General features: G+C 43.7%; 1 protein-coding gene across 2 annotated transcripts in view; it reads left to right on the forward strand.

Annotated features, from left to right (window-relative positions):
- LOC122808816 (Y-box-binding protein 3-like) overlaps nucleotides 1–21,577 on the forward strand; it is a 1,306,948-nt gene that overhangs the window by 798,291 nt on the left and 487,080 nt on the right. For both annotated transcript variants that reach the window (XM_044079878.1, XM_044079879.1), the window contains exon 3: nucleotides 20,423–20,456. In XM_044079878.1, the coding sequence (XP_043935813.1) occupies nucleotides 20,423–20,456 (34 nt within the window). The remainder of the gene's footprint in view (nucleotides 1–20,422; nucleotides 20,457–21,577) is intronic.

The following is a 21,577-nucleotide window of genomic DNA, read 5'->3' on the forward strand; positions in this document are numbered from 1 at the left end:
AGTTACAGGCATTAATGACTGTGGAACCTTTCCTCATTTTTCATCGACAGGGTTTCTCTTAGGACAAACCCAACATTCATGCCAAAAGTGGTCTCCAATGTGGCCTTAAACCAAACCATTCATTTACCTACTTTTTACCCAAATCCCCAGAATAAAGGAGAGATTTTGCAAGCTTTGGATATACACAGACCGCTACAATTCTACTTGGGCAATACAAAAGCTTTCAGAAAAACTGAGCAACTGTTTGTAGCATATGCTACAGCATCACAAGGAAAGCCCGTTACAAAGCAGACACTCTCGAAATGGATAGGTCACTGCATCCGCTTCTGTTATGCACAACATGGCAAATCAGTGCCTAAGGGCATTAGGCCTCATTCTACTAGAGCCGCAGCCACTTCAGCAGCTTTCCTCAGAGGAGTACCAACCAAAGACATATGCAACCTGGTGCTCAGTGCACACTTTCACCAAGCACTACCACTTGCCTCTACTCTAAATCCAGAGCAGGCTTTGCCACTGCAGTTCTGCAGGGCTTGTTAGCCTCTCCAAATCCAGTTTAGACCCAGCCACCCAACCTCAGCTTTGGGATTCTACCCAAGTGTAATGACTGCAACAGTGAAACACGAACATAGTACAGTTGTGTACCTACCATAAATGTAGATGTTCGAGTGTATTCACTGTTGCAGTCCAGGTTACCCACCATCCCCCTTTTTCCATTGCTGGGACTTTTCTGTACTCATCTCTATACTACTACCTATGTGGTGCATTTGCTTGTAGATGAAGGAAATGTTTATAGTAATATATGCATGTTTTTTGGCATAATTTTATCTTTCCAGCCTTCCTGTCTGGGGGCACCTGACATCTGGGGCAAGAAAAACTGAAGAAAATGGTGTCTGTTGCAACCTTTATACCCCTGGCGCACTGACGTCTGGGAAGAGGCGACAGCAACAGACGGCGGGCCAAGACTTTGGAACTCGGGCCGACTGCGGGTAGCCTGCCAGCAGGATAACCCGTGTTATGACTGCAACAGTGAATACACTCTGACATCTACATTTGTGGTAGGTACACAACTGTACTTTTCTGTATGCCTTCCATTCCCTCAACTTCCCTTCCTCTGCTTCTGAAGTTTTGCACAAGATCAGGCAAGACTCCCCCAGAATCTTGCTAGTGACTCCCTTTTAGCCTAGATAGCATTGGTTCCCCCTTATTTCTCTTGGCTAGGGGTAATCACAAGTTGCCACACTGGGTGGACCTTTTCACAAGGTCATGGGTCTCTTATTCATCCTCACTTGCCCACTCTTTACCTGACACTGGGTGATGGGGTTTTGAGCTGTTTTAGGCACCTCTTTTATGAGGAAATGCTTTGGATCCTGCAGGAGGTCAGAAAATCGTCTTGTCCAAATGGAAAAGATTTTGTTTGCCTGTTGACCATGATCCATTATCTGTGCATGTGCTGGTGGTTCTCGTAATTGTATGATCTGCTGCATGATGATTGTGTAAGGTTAAAGCTCACTTGTCAGAAGTCTCTTACTCGTCTACCCTTGGCTTCTCCTCTGGCGTCTAAATTTTAGGTAAAACAATTTCTTAAAGGTGCCCTTCATAATAAGCCTCCCAGGAAGCAAAATCCACTTTCCTAGGACCTCCAGTTTTGGTCTTGAAAAATTGACTCTGGCTCCTTTTTGAGCCTGCTGCTTCAGCTTCCCTACAGCATTATACTTGGACTCTTCTTTTAGTCATTATTTCAGCTGTGTGTCTGGGCTTCAGGCTGTCATGCCTGATGTTCGTGTTACCCTGCTGCAGTCATCACACTTGGGTTATCCTGCCGTCAGGCGGTCCCGCAGTCTGCCCAAATTCCAAAGTCTTGGTCCGGCGTCAGTTGCTGTCGCTTCTTCCCTGACGTCAGTGCACCAGGGGTATACAAGAGGCATCCAACGCCATTTTCTTCAGTCCTTTTCTTGCCGTGCGGTGCCCGAAGCACAAGCAGTTTGCAAGTGGCTGTCGGCCGACACCTGAGATTTTCGATTCGAATTTCAGTCCGAAGTCTTCAATAAAGCTAAGTACCCCATCGAGGAACCTTTTCTTGCCTCAGTCAGATGTCAGAAAAAGTTAATTGTATTTCTTGTGGGAAGCAAATACCTCATAAGGACTTCCATTCCTATTGTATTCCTTGCCTAGGCCCAGACCACAACGTCACAGGTTGTCTGTTTTGTGCTAGGTTTAATAAACTATCAAAGCCCGTTTTGACTTTGCACGACATTATTTTGGTAGGAAATTTAATTATCATGCCGTCGGAGCAGCCGACGACTGGCATACATAAACGCAAGGATAAGGACAGGCAGCCTAGGAACAAGCCAGACTCCGAGACCTCTGCTGGGCCTGTCGCCGGTTCTCCGGATGTTCATCTCACATTGCTGCAGTCCTTACACTTGGGTAGTCCGCTGTCCTCGGTCGGCCCGAATATCAAAGTATTAGGCTGACGTCTGTCAAGGCGCTTAAGACTGACATCAGGACGTCAGGGTATAAATGCGCATGACCGACGTCATATCCTCAGTCTTTTTTGCCGCGTGGTCCGATGCAGAAGCAGCATTTCAAGTGCCGTTCGGCGTTCTGAAATTTTTCGAATTCGGAGTTTCAGACAGTCAAAGTTGGCCAAGTACCCCGTTGGGGAATATTTTAGTTTTTTCTTGCCTCAGTGGTTTACCGGATGTCAAAAAAAGTGAATAACTGTATTTCTTGTGGGAAACAGATACCGCATAGAGATTATCATACTTTGTGTATTCCTTGTTTGGGGCCTGAGCACGACGTTGTTGGGTGTCGCTTTTGTGCTAGGTTCAATAAGCGCACTATTAAGCAAAGGTTAGATTGTGCCAGGTTGGTCTTCGGGAAGCGGTGCAATTATAATATGCCGTCGGATGCTCCGGCCGCTTCTTCGAAGAAGCGAAAGACAAAGCAGCTAAACCCAGGCAAGAAGAGTCGTCCCGGGACGCGGTTCTTTAGAGGCGCCAGTGGAACGTGGTTCCGAGGCTTCTCTGGAGTCCCAGGGGGAGACTTTAATGTTGCAGGATGTGGCCTCTCAGGAGGCAGGTCAGGCTGAAGGGGCTTCTCAGGTTACTGTACTCCCTCCCTTCCTAGGGTGGTTAGGCCCTCCTTTGTTTCTAAGGCTTCTCCCAGAGGCAGGCCAGGTTTAGCTTCTGTTGGTGTCACTCCTAGTTCTTCAGGATCTGTGCCCAAGAAGCACATGCTTAAAATGGCAGAAGATTTAATTACTTTGATTAGAGGTTCTTTGCCCCCTCCTGATAAGAGGCCTAGGGTGGAACCAGAGTTGGGGAGTTTTGAGCAGGCTTCGGATGTTTCAGAGTCTTCGGCTGAAGACTTGCAGGAGTATTCTCCTTATTCTGATTCTGATGTGGATGATTCTACTCCTTCTGCTTCTCCTCCAGAGGATTTTTCTTTTTCAGAGACTCTTCATTCCATGAGGGAACATTTTAAGTGGGAAGGTCAGGACTTCTCTGATTCCAGGAAAAGGCTTAGGGAATTTTTGCTTTTACCCCAGCATAGGCCTTTGGCTATACCACTGGTTCTGGATGTTGTGGAGGATGTGTTTGTTGAGGCTTCACTTAATCCTGATTCTTTGCCTCCTGCTCCTGTTAAACCGGACAGGTATTACAGGGTGCCTGAAGCTCATAAATATCTTTATAAGAGTCCTAGGGCGGACCCAGAAACTGTTAGTCAGGGACCTAAGGGTGTCAAGGCCTCTGTTGTAAAAAAATCCGGTTCCTCCAGATAGAGGCCAGGGCTTTGGATAGATGGGGAAAGAAAGTCTATACTTCTTCCACCTTAGCTATGAGGGCTTTGAATTGCCAGTTTCACATGTTGAAATATCAAAACTATCTTCTTTCTCAATTGAAGTCTAAGGTTGATGCTCTGGCGGAAGGTATTGAGTGTAAAGAATTACAAGAGTTGGTACATGTTTCTGAACAGGTGGGTAAGCACTCTTTACAATGTGGTTTTGATGCTGTACAGGCCTCCTCTAGGGTGGCTGCCACTAGGTCAGTTCTTCGCAGGCACGCCTGGCTGAGGGATCAGAATTTATCTGACCATGTTAAGACAAGGATTTTAGATGCTCCTTTACAGTCTGATGTGGTGTTTGGTTCACCTGTGGAAGCAGTCTTAAAGAAAATGGAAGACAAGGCTAAGTCTATGCAGACTGTTAAAGATTTTTTGCAAGTTCAGCCTCCGAAATTTAGTAGGAATTGGCCTGCTAAGGGGTGGACGTACCCTTCTTATGATTCACAGTCTAGGGGTAGATCTAGACGTGGTAGGGGCAGAGCTCAGGGTTCTTTCAGACCTAGAACAGGAGTTCACCTGCACAGTCTTGGTGAGGGCAGGGGCCAGTCCTTTCAGAACGGGCCCAATGACCTACCTTTTCAGCTGCCAGAGCCTTCTTGTCTGGCAGCACCTTTGGGAGGAAGGTTGGCACTCTTCAAGGAAAATTGGAGTTTAATTACCCAAGACAGATGGGTATTGGATATCATACACCAAGGTTACAAGTTTTATTTCCATACCTTGCCTCCTTTCAAAGGCATGCCAGACGTTCCTCCTCAGCAAAGAATAGAGGCTCACAAACAAATTTCTCTGCTGCTTCAAATAGGGGCCATACAGCCGGTCCCTCTGCCAGAAGTGGGCCTAGGATTTTATTCTCGCCTGTTCCTAGTACCAAAGAAGGGGAACACGTGGAGACCAATTTTGGATTTATCTATCCTCAACACTTATCTGGACATTCCCAAGTTCAAAATGTTGACGTTACAACAGCTTTTACCTCTGCTGGGCAAAGATCACTGGATGGTGACTCTGGATCTCAAGGAGGCTTACCTTCATGTTCCTATCAGGCTAAGTTGCAGGAAGTATCTGCGTTTCGGCTGGGACTTCTCATTATCAGTTCTCTGCATTGCCCTTTGGCTTATCTACTGCCCAGAGTGTTCACGAAGGTTCTGGCTCCAGTAATAGCTTTCTTCAGGCTAAAAGGAATTCAGATCTATCCTTATTTGGACGATTGCCTGATTCTGGCTCAAGGAAGGGACGAACTTCATTTGCAATATGTGATAGCAGTGCTAAGATGCCTGGGGTATTCTGTGAACGAAATAAAGTCCAGTCTAGTACCCTCTCAGGACATGTGCTTTCTGGGTGTGAGACTGAATACAGCATCCCAGATGGCCTTTTTGACCCCGGACAAACAAAAGAATCTTTCCCTTTACTTCCATCAATTGTCTCATCAGTCCAGGCTGACTGCAAGGACAGTCCTTCAAGCCTTGGGGTTCATGGCATCTTGTATTCTGGTGCTTCCCAATGCCAAACTGCATATGAGGAAGCTACAATGGTATCTCAAAAATGTATGGACACAGCACTGCCAGGATTTGGACACTGTCATTCAGATAATAACTTGCATTCAAAAGGAATTTTTGTGGTGGGCTCAGGAATGTCACCTAAACAAGGGACTCTCTGTGACCCGGCCAGAGGCGAGTCAGATTCTAACGACAGATGCCTCAGACAAAGCTTGGGGAGCTCATCTAAATTGAAAGTGGATACAAGACACGTGGCCTGCCAGACTACAACATCTACATATCAACTTGAAGGAGATGTTAGCAGTCCAATTTGCATTAATGGCTTTCAAGGATTTACTTCTTCCAGGGCAGGTGTTGATTCTAACAGACAACACAACTGTCATGTGGTACATCAACAAGCAAGGGGGAACACATTCTTATCCTCTATGCAGACAAGCAATGATTTTGTGGGAGACTGCTCTCAGTTTACAGCTAAATCTTCAGGCAAGGTTTCTGCCGGGAGCACAGAACTCCTTAACAGATGTGTTGAGCAGACGGATTATGGATCCCCACGAGTGGAAATTGGATCCTCATGTATTTCAGAAATTGACAGTGTCATGGGGAACTCCAGACATAGATCTGTTCGCTTCTCCACTAAACTACCAGCTGCCAAAGTTTTGCACAAAAAGGTTTCATCCCACAGCTTGGAAAGTGGATGCTCTTTCTTTCAATTGGAGCAATCTTCATGTGTATGCCTTTCCACCTCTGCCTCTCCTCCCAAAGGTACTCCTAAAGGTCAGACAGGACAAGCCAAAGATGATTTTAATTGCTCCAGGTTGGCCTCGACAGCACTGGTACCCATTACTGAGAAGTCTGGTACGGGAGCCTCCATGGCCTTTGCCTTCAATTCCACACCTGCTGTCTCAGGAGAACAGTCATTTACTCAATGTCAAACTTCACTCTCTCCACCTAACAGCCTGGCACATTCTGTTTTAAACCCTGGAGGGTCTCAGCTGCCACAGCAAGTTTTAAATGTTATTTTGGAGGCCAGAAGGCCTAGTACAAGGAAAGTGTACGCAGATAAATGGAAGAGATTTTTATTTTGGAGTACAGCAAAGTAATTTGATGTTTCTAAGCCTAATTTGAGTGTGGCTCTTCAATATCTTACTGAGTTACTGGACAAAGGGTTGTCCTTCTCTTCTATTAAGGTGCATGCTGCAGCAATTTCTACTCACTATGACTGTGACCCACCATTATTTTCTCATCCTTTGTTTAAGCAATTCCTTAGAGGGGCAAAGAATATAAGACCCCCACGTAGAGCTCCTACTCCTGCTTGGGATCTCAATTTTGTGTTGGAGAAACTCACTCTACAACCTTTTGAGCCTGCAGCTACTGCCGAGTTGAAATATTTATCATGGAAGACTGCTTTTTTGTTGGCCATTACCTCTGCGAGAAGGGTTTCTGAATTACAGGCCCTTATGGCAGTTGAGCCTTTCTTAATTTTCCATAAGGATAGGGTATCTTTATGCACTAATCCTTCCTTTATGCCTAAAGTGGTTTCTAGTGTGGCTTTAAACCAAACTATTCATTTGCCTACTTTTTATGCAAACCCCCAAAATAAAGGGGAAAAGATTTTGCACACTTTGGATATACACAGGCAGTTACGGTATTATTTGAGCAGAACTAAAGGGTTCAGGCAGTCTCAGCAGTTATTTGTTTCTTTTGCTTTGGGTTCTCAGGGCAAGCCTGTGTCAAAACAAACTATTTCTAAGTGGATTGGGTTTTGTATTGCTTTCTGTTCCCATCATGGTAAGGAGATTCCAGCTGGGATTAGGCCTCATTCCACTAGGGCTACTGCCACTTCTACAGCTTTTTTAAGGGGGGTGGCAACTAAAGATATTTTGGAGGCAGCTACTTGGAGTTCAGTGCATACTTTCTCTAAGCATTACCACCTTCCACTTTACTCTAAATCTAGGGCTGGTTTTGCCACTGCAATTTTACAGGGCATTTTGGCAGCTCCTACTGCTTTATAGTTTTGCCATCCTCCCTTACCTCTGCTTTGGGATTCTACCCAAGTGTAAGGACTGCAGCAATGTGAGATGAAGAACATAGTACAGTTTTGTACCTACCATAAATGTAGATGTTCAAGATCCACATTGCTGCAGTCCAATTACCCTCCTCCTTCCCTCTGTAGTTAGAGGCGGTTGTGTGGTTTGGGTTGTAAACATTGTGGATATTGTATATATTGTACATATGATTAGTGCAAGGGTGGTTGGTTGGTTTTTTGCTGTCTTTTGGTTTTGACCTTTCCTTTTAGGGTCTTCTGACATCTGGGGCAAGAAAAGACTGAGGATATGACGTCGGTCATGCGCATTTATACCCTGACGTCCTGATGTCAGTCTTAAGCGCCTTGACCGACGTCAGCCTAATACTTTGATATTCGGGCCGACCGAGGACAGCGGACTACCCAAGTGTAAGGACTGCAGCAATGTGGATCTTCGAACATCTACATTTATGGTAGGTGCAAAACTGTACTTTTTCAGTGAGGCGCCTTCACAGCCTCTGACTACCGCAGAACTGGAACCCCAGACAGCTGCGGAGTCTACTAGGCCGACGCAGCCATCTTCCGATACCGGAGCAGAAGTAGACCCCGGTGCAGTGGAAACACCTTCGGTTGCAGAAGGTATTAAATCTTATGCTAAGCTTAAAACTCCTTTAAAACCTAAGGAGACTGTAAATCAGTCTACAGTTCAAGGCCCCATGCCTAAGAAACAGATGCTTAAGATGGCTGAAGATTTGATTACCCTAATCAGGTGTTCCCATCCCCCTCCTGATAAGACCAAGACAAGAGGAGGATTATGCTTCCTCTAACCAGGTTTCAATTTCCTCGGATTCTTTTGAGGAACAGGATTACACTTTTCCACCTTATGAAGACTGTGATGCTGAAGACACTATTCCTTCAGCATCTCCCCCTGAAGACTACTCCTTTGAAACATACCATGAGGGAACATTTCCACTAGGAAGGCCAGGACTACTTTGATTTTAAGAAAAGGCTCAGAGTTCCTTTTATTACCCCAGCACAGACCTCTTGCTATCCCTCCAGTTTTAGATATTGTGGATGATGTTTACTTGGAGTCTAGTTTAAATCCAGACTCTCTACCTCCTGCTCCAGCCAAACCAGACAGATACTACAGACTGTGACTCTCTCAAATTCCTTTATAGAAGCCCTGTGGCTGACCCAGAAACAATTTTCCAGGGTCCTAAGGGAGCTAAAGCTTCTATGGCTAAAAATCCTGTGCCCTCAAAGGGATTCCAGAGCCCTAGATAGATGGGGAAATAAAATATACACCTCAGCAACTCTGGCTATGAGACCATTAAATTGTCAGTTTCACATGCTGAAATATCAGCAATTCCTAATGAATTAAAACAAAAAATGAGCACACATACTGAACAGTCTGAATTCAAGGAAATGCAGGATCTGTTGCATGCAGCTGAACAGGTGGGCAAACATACTTTACAAGCGAATTTGATTCGTTTGAAGTTTCCTGTAGAGCAGCTGTTACTGGCTCTGTCATACGTAGACATGCTTGGTTAAAAGAACAAACCCTTCCTGATCGTGTTAAAGCAAAATTATTGGATGCACCTTTACAGCAGGATGTATTTGGTGTCAAAGCAGAAGAGGTTTTAAAGAAAATTGAGGATAAGGCAAAGTCTATGCAGACAGTCAAGGATATTTTGCAGGTACAACCCCCTCGTTTCAGCAGAAATTGGCCAACAAAAAACTGGTCCTTTCCAGCTTGACAGATCACAGAGGGGCAAATAGACGCCCCAGGGGCCGAGGTCAGTCACATGGCCCTTACAAACCTCGCCAATGGGGTACTGCTAACCAGAAAGGAGGAGAAGACAGGCCCCAATCTAGCAGAAGACAAAACGCAATGACTCCATCTTCAAACTACCAAGCAAGTCTCTCCTGGCAGCTCCCTTGGGAGGAAAATTAGCATTTTTTTGCAGACAACTGGCACATCATCACTAAAGACAAATGGGTCCTAAACATTGTCTCTCAAGGATACAGATTCCACTTTCATACCTTACCAAGATAAAAGGAATGCCAAACCTGCCACCAAATCAATGGGCAGAGGCACAAAAACAAATTACAGCTCTCATGGGCATGAGCCATTCAACAGTTACCTACACAGGAACAAGGACAAGGATTTTACTCGAGACTCTTTCTAGTCCCAAGAAAGGACAAAGCATGGAGACCCATTCTGGATCTTTCAGTTCTGAACACCTATCTGCAAGTACCAAAATTCAAGATGCTAACACTACAGGAGCTTCTTCCCATGCTGGGCAAGAATGCTTGGCTAGTAACATTGGACCTCAAGGAGGCATACCTGCATGTCCCTATCAGACAAAATTGCAGAAGATACCTCCGCTTCATTGCAGGCTCAACGCATTATCAATTCTCTGCACTGCCCTTGGCTTATCTGCTGCGCCCAGGGTCTTCACAAAATGCCTGGCACCAGTAATTGCATACTGCAGACCAAGAGGAATTCAAATATACCCATACCTGGACGACTGCCTTATTCAAGCAGAAAGCAAGGACATTCTTTTAAAGCATCTGGCATTTGTCAAACACCTAAGTTGCCTAGGGTACACAGTAAACGAAAAGAAATCAAAACTAGTGACCTCACAAAACATAATATTCCTGGGTGCCAGCTTGAATAAAACGGCCCAGATAGCTTATATCACTCCAGGCAAGCAACAGCTGACTCAATATTTCAAAATAATGGCAACAAAGACCCAACTCCCTGCAAGAAAAATTCTGCAGGCCTTGGGATTCATGGCATCTTGCATACTAATACCATTTGCAAAACTGCATATGAGGAAATTGCAATGGTACCTGAAAAGCGTATGGACTCAGCACAGCCACAGCTTGGAAATGATACCACTCATTCCCTGCCTTCAACAGGAGTTTCTATGGTGGGCACAGGCATGTCACCAACAAGGGTCAGCCTTTCACCTTGCCCACAGCCAGGCAAACTATGACAACAGATGCACCAGACTATGCCTGGGGAGCACACATGGCAGGACAGTGCATTCAGGGCAAATGGACTACAGATCAGAGGCATCTGCATATCAATCAAAAAGAAATGCTAGCAGTACAGAATGCCCTAACAGATTTCAAGGACCTCTTATACCCAGGACAACTAAGATGGACAATACCACAGTAATGTGGTACATAAGCAAGGGGGCACACATTCCTACCCTCTTTGCAGGCAAGCAATGACCTTGTGGAACACTGCACTGTCTTACCAGGTTCAATTACAAGCAATTCCTGCCAGGAAAGAAACACATTGGCAGATGACCTAAGCAGAAACATCATGGATCCACAAGAGTGGAAACTAGATCCACAAGTATTTGCAATGATAGCGGATATTTGCAATGATAGCTCTAAAAGAGGGACGCCCAGACATAGATCTGTTTGCAAGCCCCCACAACTACCAACTTCAAAAATTTTGCACAAGGACATTCCATTCACAAGCTTGGAAAGTGGACGCCCTCTCATTCAGTTGGAAATCATTAGCAGTGTATGCCTTTCAGCAGTACCTTTGCTAGAAGTGGAGGAAAGTCAGATTAGAGAGGCCACAAATGATACTCATTGCACCAGACTGGCCACGCCAGCATTGGTATCCAATTGTAAGGAACATGGCCCACGGCCCACCATGGATTTTACCGCAAATTCCTCACCTGGTCACCCAGCAAGACAATTCTACACAGCCAGCTCTTGACTTTAAACCTGGCTGCATGGCAAATTACCTAAACAACCAGCCAACGCCTCTTTCCAAAGCTGTTATGGATGTCATTCTGGAGACCAGTAGGGCCAGCACCAGGAAAACCTATTCAGACAAATGGAAAAGATTTTGCGCCTGGAACCAGGCTAAAGGCCGAAATCCCTTTGATCCAAACATTCCTCAGATTCTAAAATATTTAACTGAGATGTTGCACAAAGGACTTTCCTTTTCACCTATTACGATCCACGCCTCAGCAATTTCAGCTCATTACAACACGAATCCTCCTTTATTCTCACATCCACTCCTAAGACAGTACCTCAGAGGGGCTAAGAACATAAGACCGCCAAGGAGAGCACCAACACCTACTTGGGATCTCAACTTTGTTCTGGAAAAGCTTACACTGCCGCACTTTGAACCAGCTTTTTCAGCTGATTTAAAATTTCTTTCATGGAAAACTACCCTGCTACTAGCAATAACCTCAGCTAGAAGAGTCTGAGCTACAGGCACTAATGGCAGTGGAGCCTTTCCTCATTTTCCATCGACAGAGTCTCTCTACGAACTTAACCCTTCCTTTATGCCAAAGGTGGCATCCAGTGTGGCCCTAAACCAAACCATTCATTTGCCCACCTTTTTCCCAAATCCCCAGAACAAAGGAGAAAGACTCCTGCACTCTTTGGACATTCACAGGCAATTACTTTACTACTTGGATAAAACTAAGGCTTTCAAAAAAACTGACCAGCTCTTTGTAGCCTATGCTACAGGATCACAAGATAAAGCCATCTCAAAACAGACCATTTCTAAATGGATAGGGCATTGCATACGTTTCTGCTATAAGCATCCTGGGAAACCGGTACCTGCTAACATTAGGTCTCACTCCACCAGGGCTACAGCTACATCAGCAGCCTTTCTCAGGGGAGTGCCAACCAAGGATATTCTGGAAGCTGCAACTTGGAGTTTAGTGCACACCTTCACCAAACACTATCACTTACCTCTGTATTCTAAGACTAGAGCTGGTTTTGCCACTGCAGTTTTGCAGGGCCTACTAGCTTCTAACCCTGTTTAACTCCACCTCCCATCCTTAGCTTTGGGATTCAACCCAAGTGTGATGACTGCAGCAGGGTAACATGATGAACATAGTACAGTTTTGTACCTACCATAAATGTAGATGTTAGTGTTCACCCTGCTGCAGTCCAGGTTACCCTCCCTCCATCCCCTCTGAACTAGCTGAACTTATCTATACCACTCTGTCCTATACTACCTCTGTGGTGCATTTGCTTGTGGCCTAAAGGTATTTTATTTTTATCTAGACAGATATATATATATATATATATATATATATATATATATATATATATATATGGGCAAGAAAAACTGAAGAAAATGGCGTCAGATGCCGCTTGTATACCTCTGGTGCACTGACGTCAGGGAAGAAGCGACAGCAACAGACGCTTGACCAAGACTTTGGAATTCAGGCCGACTGCGGGACCGCCTTACTGCAGGATAACCCAAGTGTGACTGCAGCAGGGTGAACACTCTAACATCTACATTTATGGTGGGTACAAAACTGTACTTTCCTCCCTTTGTTTTCAAATGGCAGGGTGGCTTTTTGACCGCCTTGGGCAAAGAAGGCTTAGTACAATGTTCTCAATCAGTCTATTCAGTCTTTTTCCTTCTCTACAGTCTGCCACTGAGAAGGTTCTTAAAAACTTGGATTTGCATATTTTTCTCTAATTGGATGAAACTAAGGATATTTGCTTTTTGTTTTCTTTCATACCAAGTCTTTGGGTTTGACTGTTTTTCTAAGCAAACCATCTCTCTAGATTGCTAAGGTGATTTCTTTTTTTTTTTGTTTTCATGGTAAATGTCTCTCCTCTTCTAACGTTCATTCTACTAGGGCTGATGCTTCCCTCTGGTGCTTTTTTTCAAGGGGCTTGATACTAAATCCATCCTTGAGGCTGGTATGTTATCTTCTGTTCATACCTTCACTAAGCATTGCAAGTTGGATGTTATTTCCAGGTCTAGAGATGGGGCTATCATCCTGCATAGCTTTCTGAAAAGCTCTTCAATGCAGTCTTCAAAGTTTTTTTTTAGGAATACTGCAACGGTAATACACGAGGCCATAGTTGTGTAAAGTCTTACCCTAACAGTAGACGTCCTGTTCACTGCTACAGTATACACTCCCTCCTGTTCCCTCTGTTGTATCCTGTTCTTGCCCTCATGGCTGAGGGGTTATCCCTTTTATCTTTCTGGATGCACATGTTCTCGTCTCTAGAGACTTTCTGTTCTTCCTGTGGCTTTTTCAGTTGTGTGCATCCATACATCACCTTTATGCTGTAAACCTTGTGCAGGGAGTGTACATGTGATGTACAATGCCTGTAAGTACGAAATACTTTGGTATACTGGCTGGACATTAGGCTGTCCTTGGCAGGAAATCCCTTCTGTTTGTATTTGTGCAACAGTGAAGGAGGAAATGTACTGTACTTTGTGGAGCCTAACTTGTAGTTTCCTGAAGAACTTTAACTTGAATCATAGATGGCCTTGAATTATTTCTGCCATCAGAATGTATACCTTCCTCTTCATGGGTAAGTCTCTCTCCTACCACGGTTGATTAGGAAATTTACTTTATTTATTTTGCAGTTGGTTTACCAGGATAGTCCATTGGGCCAAGAAGAACCCGTTTTCAAGTCCCAGGGAGAAAAGCTCCAAAAAAAAAAGCAAGGTTACAAAAAAGGTTTTAGATTACAATTTTTAAAAATCTTACTGCCTAGAGCAAACATTACTTAGACTAGTAAAGAATGTCACAGCTTATACAGGCTAGTAAAAAGGGACATTACAGTATAATTACTGAGAAGCCATTACATATTTGGAAGCTTACACCAAGAGGTACATTCCAATGCATTCTTTGTAATTAGCTTAAAGTACAATGGAGGGATGTATGAGTTAGGAGAAAAAGTAAAAGGAAATTGCCAGTATAAAGAGGGGGGAGTAAAGAGAAAAGGAAAATGTCAGTGTAAGTTATGTGGGGTGGGAGCAGGAGCATTCCCACTGGGATATTAGATGAGTGAAGAGATTTTTTAATGTAAAGCGGTTAGAGGTGGTACAAATGGATGGTGGAAGAGTTCCAGAGACGTGCTAGACCATAGGATAGGAGATTTTTACCAGGAGGACGTGTTGGTTTGTACAATTCAATTAGGTTTTGGTTGTTAGACCTTAGTACTCTGTCAGGAAAGGGAGGGACAGAGGGAGGGGTTGAAAATGAGCTTATCTGCAAGAGTAAGTTGTGTATAGGTGAGATTGGGTAGTTCTAGCCATTTTAGTTTGTGGAGAGAACAGTGGTGGGTGGAGGACTTGTGGCTAGTAGCAAACTTGGCGATTTTGTTGTAGCAAGAGAAAAGTTGTGTTTTAAGGGAAGATTGTAGATTGGTTAGGAGTGGGGCTCCATAGAGAAGGGAGGGGATAAGAAATGAGGTAGTGATTTTAGTGGAGGGTGTAAGATGGCGATTTTTGTCGGTATAGCATGCCTAGTTTTGATGGGTTTTTTTGATATTTAGTTAGAGGTGGGAGTTGAATTTAAGCTGACTGTCGATTTGCACCCCTAGTTTGGCTTCTGACACCAGTTCCAGAGATGGGTTGTTATGGCTAGTGATAGAGAATGTGTTTGTACTGAGAGGTGACTTTAGATTGAGTAAATACCATTAATTTGGTTTTAGAGGCATTTAGTGCTAGGTGATTTTTTTTCATCCATTGTTCAGTGTTTGAGAGTGCATCCTGTGTAAGCTTTAGGAGTGTAGGGATGGATGTGGAAGAACAGATAATAGTTGAGGATCATAATGGAGCTCATAAACAAAGATATAGGGGACTTGCAGACATTGGACCCGACCCAGTTTGGCTTTGTCAAGGGAAGATCATGCCTTTTGAACTTGGTCGACTTCTTCGAAATAGTCACCAAGGCCATTGATGAGGGAAAGGCAGTCCATACAGCCTACCTTGACCTTGCAAAGGCTTTCGACACAATACCCCACTCGGGTATTGTAGAAAAACTTACCAGCTTAAATGTAAACCCATATGTCACAAGATGGGTTGCAAACTGGCTTAAGGACAGAACCCACAGGGTTAGAGTTGCTGGCGCTGTGTCAGACTCCAAGCCGGTCACAAGTGGTGTCCCACAGGGCTCGGTCCTGGCCCCTATTGTTTGGCATCTACTTCTCAGAAGTACAGGCCAACATGGGAGGACTTTGGCTGACAAAGTTTGCAGATGACTGCAAACTGGGCGCCATAGTGGAAAGTGCATCGGACACTGATATCCTTCAGAAGGGACTCACGGAAACAGCTGGTGCCAGAGCCATGGCCTGAAGTTAAACGCCAAAAAATGTATAGTCATACCTTCGGGAAAAACAAGGTAACCCCAAGCTACCATATAGGTGGCAATCCACTAAGCACAGAAGAGGTTATCAGGGACCTGGGGACCCAGGTTGACAGTGGCCTTTCTTTTGACACTCACATTGCTAAAGTGGTTAGAAAGACCTTCTACATTGCCCACCTGATCATGAAGGGATTCACATCCAGATCTAGTGAGGTCATTGTTCCCCTGTACTCTTCACTTATCAGACCAATGATCGAGTACAATGCCCCATTCGGGATGTATCTCACCCGACATCTGCAGCAATTGGAGAGACCCCAAAAGTTCCTCACCAAAAGGATAAAGGGACTCCAAAATCTGTCATATGCTGCCAGATTGAAGAAACTCCAGCTCTATTCAGTCGCATACCGTCTGCTCAGAGGTGACATGTGCCTGACATACAAGGCCATGTCCAACCCGGAATTAATGGACATGCTCCACCTCAAAAATCCAAATCCACCAAAACCACTAGAGCAAGCGACTTAAACCTTAGCACGGATATAAATAGGACGTGCTGGAGGGATAGATTTATCACTCAGAGACTCCCTATGCTGTGGAATAAAATCCCGGTCCATGTGAGGCAGAGCACCTCGCTGACTCTGTTCAAGAGCAATCTAGACCTGTGGATGGGAGATCGTAGGTTTACCCCGGGAATCATCTCTGGGTCACTGCTGGACAGAGGCACAACAAACTAATGGGCACAGTATTTTTTCATATAAGGGTGGAAGCTAATAATTTGGGCTAGGCTTATAAATGCCTTAGGGCAGATAGCCTAGTATAAACCTATGAACCTATGAATCATCTGCGTATTGGATGATATTTGAGAGAGGGATAGAATTGCGGAAGTGATTTATAAATATATTAGAGGAGGGGACCCAGAATGGAACCTTTGGGAACTCCAGTTGAGGTATTTAGGAATGAGGAGGTGGCCTTTTTCCATTTTACTGCTTGATATCTATTGGATAAGTAACTGTAAAACCAGTTCAGAGAGGAAGGTGATAGGTTAAGCTTAGAGAGTTTAGTTAGAAGTAGGTTGTGAGAGTGTCAAAGGCCTTAGAGAGGTCAAGTAGTAGGGTAGAAACAATTTGACCAGAGTCCCGGGCTTTATTTACAGTTTCCAGGAAGGAGAGGAGGGCTGTCATAGTGCTGTGACTTGGCGGTTTTGATTTTTATTCTTTGTCCTTAAGGGAGCATGGTAGTCTAGGAGGTTTAAGAAGGCTGAGTTAAAGTGGGCAACAGCATTATCTAGAGTGTTTTTAGAATGTTCCAATTTATTGCTTTTAGGTTGCGAACAGTAATATAATTGTACGGTGTAGGGGTAAAGGGAGTCTGTGTGTGAAGGTGGGTAAGTGGTCACTAAGGGGATCGGGAAGTATACCACTGTCAGGGAAATAATGGGGATGAGAGACTAAAATCCAGTCTAGAATGCTACCACTAGAGAGGTTTTTTGAGGGGCGGGTTATGGAGTTGATTAGCTGTGAAAAATTATGTAGGTTAAGTGGGTTTGTGGGAGACTGAATGGAGGACCAATTTATATTCATGTCTCCTAAGATTGTTTCATTGCTAATGTTGGTGGAGAGCCATGAGAGGATGTTCTCAAGTGTAGAAATATTGTCACCAGGGGGGATGTAGAGGGAGGCTATACATATGTGCTTGTGTTTAACTTGAAGTAGTGCTAGGAGTAATTCAGCATTATTGAAGTGGGGAGTAGGTTTGTTGTAGGGAGTAACTGCCAAGGAGGATGAGTATAGGAGGGCTACTCCAACTTTTTTTGTGGGGTCTGTCCTTTCTAATGATAGAGCAGTTGGGTGTTATTTCAGAGTCTTATATCAGAGTCTTATGTGGGGTTTTAACCAAGTTTCAGAGATGGAGAGGATGTCTGATTTATTATGTATAAGCCAGGCATGGAGGTTTGGAAATTTGACTGTACTTTGTGAGTTTAAACAGGTAAGTAGTATGGATTTGTTTGTAGTAGATGAGGTGGGGGGGCAGAGTTAGGATGAATATCTCCTGATTAGAATGGTGATTAGATATATGATTAGGTTGGAGAGGTAATTGGACTGTTTAGAATATAGATTGGGCTTAATTATGATTATGAAGGATTTGTTAGTTACTAAGGGGATAAAGTTTGAGGGGTAATAAGTTTGTATGGAAAGAATAGATGGGTTTTTATAGGATATAGGTGAGGAGATATTGGGGTGTGAGTATAAAGGAGGTGAGGTAAGATGGTTACATGGAAGGACTGTGAGTGGTTGGTATTAATAGGTTGGGTGAGGTAATAAGTATAGGATATGTTGAAAGTAGTAGTAGAATGAAGATGGATGAGAGTTTTAAAAGCATGATGTAGAGCTTTTAAGAGTTGGTATGTTGCTGAGTTAAAGGTGCAAGAGTGTTGTATGTACAGAGGGGCAGGTAAGACTCTAATATTAGTAGGGGCAGGTAAGACTCTAATATTGACTCTAATATTAGTGAGGGAGTGGAGAGTTGAGTGAAGGTTGATATGGGGTGGGATTAGGGAGTGGGTGTTGCCAATTAGTCTCCATTACTCTGTCTAGGTAGGGGTATTCTAAGTCAGTTGAGTGGTTGATATGGGTGGGATATGGGAGTGGGTGTAGCCAGAGTAATGTAGAGTAATTGGTCAAGATAGTGGGTGTGGTTGTGAAGGAATAAATGTAGATGTGCTGGGGGCGGGTGCGAATTGGGGGAAGGGTAGGGGAGCGGAGTGAGCCCGCAGGGCGAACGGAACTGGTAGAGCTAAGGAAGACAGGATAAGAGCGAGAACCTATCAGTGGAGTGTTGAATTGCAGAAGGTAAGTACAGGGGACAGGGGCTTAGTAGATGGTGAACTATATTGTTTTAAGAAAGAGGGAAAAAGTTAGAACTTAAACAGAATGCAAGAAGTAAGTGACGTGGGAAATCAAAAATAGGGGGAGGGTGCCATCTAGTGGACAGATGCTGAAGTGCACCTGTGGCACCACCAGGGCAATCCCTGGATTGTATTGAGGAGAGAAGGGAGCTAGTGTAAAACTGAGAGCTAGAAGAGGGCAAGTATGGGAGATGCAGAAATTAAAAGGGTTTGGCTGCTGGCTTTCCTGGCAAGGGAGCGTACTGAAACACCTAGCAAGGCTTTAGATAAATATAGTAATACAAAGGATTAGCAGCAGTTGCACATACTTCCTTAGTTCCTTCTAGGAGAAGCTTGGTTCATTTCCCATAAAGGGGATGAGGCATCAGAGCTTGTTTTAACTTCGTTTAGGTCTAAGCGTCCAGCCAGGTGTAGTCAGAGGGTAATGCAGGGTAAGAAAGCTGGAGAACAGGAGAGAATGTAAATTGTACTTTAGTAAGCAATGCAGAAACACATTGGCACTCAGCAGTATTAACATACAGATATCAAGCGCGAGATAAAAAAATCAAATGTTCAGAGCAGCAATTAGTTTAAGATTTAAAACCCTTGGCTAGTACTTTGTTTTTCTACTGTAATTTTGCAACTCAAATGGAACAATGTATGCTTCTACTCGTATGTCTGAGTTCAGTAGCAAAGAAAAGGTGCAACAGCCACTAAATGGACTATTTTATACAATGTGTTATGCATAGCTCACTAAAATGCTTATGCAGTGTAAATCTTATCTAGAGTTAAGCTGCAGTTAATCGTTTGAGACCTTCAGTTGCGACCGTATGCAGAGCAGGAAACACTGAGTGTTTAATTCCGTTTTTAGATAAACCACTACACTAACCCTGGTACATTTCTCAAAGGTTAAGGGACATAAGGAGTTATAAAAGAAATGCTAATTGAAGAATCACTTCAGTGGAACTAGAACAGCTGCCATTACCTTACCTGGACTGACATAGGTGTGAAGTTGAGCTCTATCATTTATTCCCTAGCTGTGAAGGTTGACTATAAATTACACAAGGTAGGAAGTCCTTTAGTTGACTAGAAAAAAAATCTAATGCATTCTAGCTCATTGAGGACTCCACCTCACAACGTTCGGGTTCTCACCCACAGGATGTTTAGTTTAACTGCTTAACACCTAGTTTAAGTAGAATTTCACACCTCCAGACACCCGCAGAATTCCTGACTGGACAGCTGTAACCTTAGCTAAATTCTTGAATGGAGTTTTTTCAACTTATCTGTATGTAAAACGAAGTTATAGAAATTTAAAATGTAGAAGTTTTTCAGCACATGCTGTTTTCCATAGTAGTAATACTATATCAACCAGACTTGATGGTAGTTTGGAAAAATCTGATACCTTGTACATTTTTTTTCCTTGACATCTCACCTTAATGCAGCTCATTTGTTAATATCTAGATGGCTCAATTGGCTCATTCATTCCCCATTGGTGGGAGTCTGGTGGGTAAGCATCATTCCAGCTTGCTGATCTATTGAGTAGTCTGCCTACCCCCAGTGAAGGTATGTCCCACCCTCTTAGCATTCTTTGTGTGATGCCAGCATAGAGAGCACGCAGGTGCAATTTTCCTTTGTCTTCCATCGTGTGCACCATGGTAATGTGCTTTAACTTGATGCTTTATGGGAGCATATAATGTCTGTGACCAACATTTGAAATGAGACCGGTTGCTACAGAAGTTTACAGGTATGCATGTCAAAATTGTTCAAATAAAATGTCTCCATGTTTGCAGTATTTACAGCAGCATTATCTGGATTTTGATATGTTTTAAAGATTTAAGTGTACATGTTTATGTATCAGAATGATGTGCGAGTAGAAGGGTGTGATGAATGTTAATTTATTTGCTAAATTACACTAACAATTGTGTATTATCCTGTTTGCATTAATTTGACGTATGAAATGGTATGGCAAATGGCACAATACTTTCATTTGTTTAGATATTTTACTATAGTGAATGGATATTAACTAGAAGGATATTTTAATATCCACATTCTTTTTTCCTTTTCACAGTAATGACACCAAAGAAGATGTCTTTGTACACCAGGTAAGGCTGATTTTTCTCAGGTTTTGCTGCCCTAGTGGGTATGGTTGTGGCTGTAAGAAGGTACTTTATTTTTGATCATTTAGGGCATGTGTTGCCATGGGAATTTACTGCTTCTATAGACTATGCAGTCAGGATGTGCCCAGTTGCCCAAAAGTTTAAATAAAATGCCTTCTCAGTCAGGGTTTACTATTGTCACTGGTATAGGAGTGCAGAGTAACTTAAAGGAACTACGGGCCCAAGCTCGTTTGCCAGATATGCTTGGCATTTGGTGGATTGAGATGTCATTGGTAGTGAAGTCTGCAGATCTTACTCACATTTAGTAACTGAATCCGTTCCTTGAGACTGTCCTGGGCTCACAGTATAAAAACCTTGCATTTTGTAGGAGACTGTTCCTCTGGAAACTTCACCGGTATGTTTTATGGCTACAGTTCCTTGGTCATTGCTGCTGCTACTACTGTCCCGTATTTTCTCCTAGCAGTCCTCACAGCTGAATAAAGTCTAGGTCCGACTTGCCTTGTTACTGCCCTGGTGCTCATGGACTGTCAAAGCAGATTTTAGGTTTTGCCCATTTTGCTATGACAGTTTACTTCAGTTAGTATTAAACCTCTGGCACAGAAGACACTTTGTTCTGCTGCCGCTGTTCAGACTCAAGCCCTTCATTCTGCTCATCGTGCTAAAGAGTTGGGAGATGGGTAGAGGAAATGCCATGACTCTGTTTTGAGACTTATTTCAAAAACTGTCAGAGCTGATGACTGCCTAGCTAGATGTTAAGAGGACCAGGTCTGAGGTCTCTGAAACCTGTTTGCAGTCCACCACTTTGCCTTCTCATCTAGTCAGCCATTTTCTTCAAATGGTAAGTTGACTTCTTGGCCTGCATCCCCCTTGTTACCTGACTTGTAAGAAAAGCAATCTGGGAAACTTCTGTATGGTTCATATTCTTGGTAGCAAATCCTGGGTTGATAATAGCGTTGAAAATTGGATTCAGGGCTGTTTCCTCACAGCCGATGCCTCTCTAGGACAGTTCTCAGGCAATGCCTCTTGGCCTTTTCACTCTTGCTGGTTAGTGTTGAGCATTCCCTTTATTCAGGAGCTTGGACTTGCCACTGCCCCTATTATATTTT

The sequence above is a fragment of the Protopterus annectens genome, chromosome 8.part0, assembly GCF_019279795.1.
Source record: "Protopterus annectens isolate FY-2018-M chromosome 8.part0, PAN1.0, whole genome shotgun sequence".
NCBI classification, from domain to species: Eukaryota; Metazoa; Chordata; order Ceratodontiformes; family Protopteridae; genus Protopterus; species Protopterus annectens.